This window comes from Penaeus vannamei, chromosome 20 (genome assembly GCF_042767895.1).
Source record: "Penaeus vannamei isolate JL-2024 chromosome 20, ASM4276789v1, whole genome shotgun sequence".
Classification (NCBI taxonomy): domain Eukaryota; kingdom Metazoa; phylum Arthropoda; class Malacostraca; order Decapoda; family Penaeidae; genus Penaeus; species Penaeus vannamei.
Window position 1 is genome coordinate 6,624,333 of NC_091568.1, and position 2,500 is coordinate 6,626,832.

The 2,500-nt window shown below is 36.6% G+C and overlaps 1 protein-coding gene across 1 annotated transcript in view; it reads left to right on the plus strand.

The window, feature by feature from the left end:
- The window catches only part of LOC113805867 (dynein axonemal heavy chain 6), a 50,425-nt gene that overhangs the window by 43,279 nt on the left and 4,646 nt on the right, over nucleotides 1-2,500 (plus strand). Inside the window, exons 57-60 of the mRNA XM_070134864.1 lie at nucleotides 462-563; nucleotides 1,034-1,116; nucleotides 1,643-1,784; nucleotides 2,256-2,342. Of these exons, the coding sequence (XP_069990965.1) occupies nucleotides 462-563; nucleotides 1,034-1,116; nucleotides 1,643-1,784; nucleotides 2,256-2,342 (414 nt within the window). The remainder of the gene's footprint in view (nucleotides 1-461; nucleotides 564-1,033; nucleotides 1,117-1,642; nucleotides 1,785-2,255; nucleotides 2,343-2,500) is intronic.

Genomic DNA, 2,500 nt, shown 5'->3' on the forward strand with positions numbered 1-2,500 from the left:
CTCTTGGCGCTCTGGCATCTCAGAGATTCAAAGAGTCGTGAATCTGAAGCAGAAGACGCCGGTGCACCTTTTTAATTATCATGAATGCTTGATGATAGATCTTCAGAGTTGTGAGTAATATTTTTTCTCAGGAAAAATTAATGTAACAATCAATGCATTTTCATATGCATCTGGTTCGTAACTCGTAAATAATGCCTATTCATATTTGTCAAATATTTCTCTTTTCGTGCCAAATGCAGCAGGGTTACTCACACTGTCAATAAATTTAACTTACATCTTTTCATCTCAAAGGCGACAGTAATTTAGATGTTAAGATCTGTCCTGAAAATTATGACACAGATACCGCACTGATGAAAGGTTATCAGCTCGCTTTTTTATCTTCCACATTTTCCTGTTTCTTTTTCTTCTTTTCTTTTCTTTTCCTATGTTGTTCCACGAATCAGCTGACACTATTTCTGCAGGAGGTGGGATTGACGGGGAGTCGAGGTCCTGCCGAGATGCCCCGTGGTAGGATATCAGACTTCAATGCCCTGATGCTCTTAAGGATAGCCAAGCCCCGTCAGGTGAGTTCTTGTGAATCTCCTTGGCGTTGTCTTCAATAACATTTCTCGAAAGTAATAGAAAAAAGATGATTTTTTTTTTGCATGTGTCGTATCCATTGAGTTCCTGGTGTATTGGACTGGCTTGTGTGTTGTATTATGACGTGGTAGAAAGAATTGGTTAAAGGGATGTTCCTCGTGTTAAGACTTAATACTATTTCTTTGCGGTTAGGGCATATATGTTCTAATTACCGAAACAAGAGTGTTCACGGTTTATTCTGGCTGTATTATAGATACCGGAGACTGTGAACGATTTCCGGAATACGAAAACATGTTAGTCCACCAACTCCATCGCTTTCTTACAGATCAACAGAACATCGAAATCTGTAAACACTTAACACAAAATATAATTTGCAACCGACATTTTTTTAGAAGAAATATTTATCGCAACATCTCTTAAATACGTAATTCTACAGTAAATGTATTCTTTGCAGCTCGTGGCAGGAGCTCGCGAAGTAGTCAATATCATGCTCGGGGACCCTCACCTACTGCGACCTGACCTCGCCCTTGGCAAACTGTAAGTAACCCGACTACCGCTTTATTGACTTCTGAACTCTATAGGTATTTACTGTCATATTTCTAACGTTATGAGTTATATCGTTAATGAATTAAATAACAGTTCATTTCAGCAGTTTTCATTTTTATGAGAAATTCTTGTCTGTTCATGAAAGGTATCATTTATTTTATGTGTTGAGCTTGGGTTGTCAAAATACTGTCAAGGTATTAAATGTAGATTTACGCGAGTTTTACCTAATATTTCCATCTTCAATAAACTACCAATTAACCGAAGTATTTAGGTATGTAGAAATCGCTATATATAAGTTTTGTTTAATACTCTTACTGTACATACCATTCTTTAGAAGTGTTCAAGTATATCCTGTATCATAATGCATTATTAGCTTGTAGATAAACATAAAAAAAATCCTATTTGTAAAACTGTCTTTATCAGATTCATTTATAATTGCATCCAGGATAATAAGAGACAAATAATCCAGAGAAAACATAATAACCTGGGAGTTTCTTTGCAAATTCCCAAAACTCAGGTTGGGCCCAGAGGAGCGCAAGTTACCTGTCCTGGTTTGGGCGGACTATGGGCGTGACGTGGCCGGCGAGGTGATAGGAGCCGCCCACGCCCGCTCTGTGGCCGGAATCACAAGGGTTATTATGGCTACACCGGCGGAGAAGGTGCGTTAATAATTTTTGTAACTTTTGGTTAATAATTTTGAAAAGTTTTCATTCATAATTTTGATAGTTAATTTCTCCCTAATCTGTTTTGTTTTTATTCTTATTCTTATTCTCATTCCCAATCATATTCTCGTCCTTTTTCTCGTTTTCTTTCATTCTTATTCAAATTCTTATTTTTCATTCGTATTCTTATAATTTCTGTTTTTTTATGTTAGCTAAAATCACATACTAAGGAACATTTGCTAAGGAATATTTAGTTAATTTCATGTTCCATTTTTTTCTCTTTTCTTAAGATTTCTTTTACGCAATCTTGATTTATGTCTCAGTACCCCCAAGGCTAAAGAATAACACAGATAATCGGTTAGAGTATATTTGAACAAGTAATTAAATCCTAGACTAAACAGATTCCAATTTCTAAACAGATTCCAATTTCTTTCATGGAAGGATGATTTATTTTTCCTATATTTCCAGGCAGGAGAACTAGATTCCGTCGGAGTCCCTCACCTTGCCTCGCTCCTGGTGAATTCTGTGCAACAAGGCGGCTGGATCATCGTCCAGGTGCGGAAAACTCTAGGGGGACGCAACTCTCGTTTCATTAGCATTTTCGTTTTTTTGTTGTCATTTGTTTTCTCTCAAGTGGATGGATGATGTGATTACGATGGTGGTAGTAAAGTTGAGAAAGTTGAAAATGATTATGATAATGGTGATATTAATAA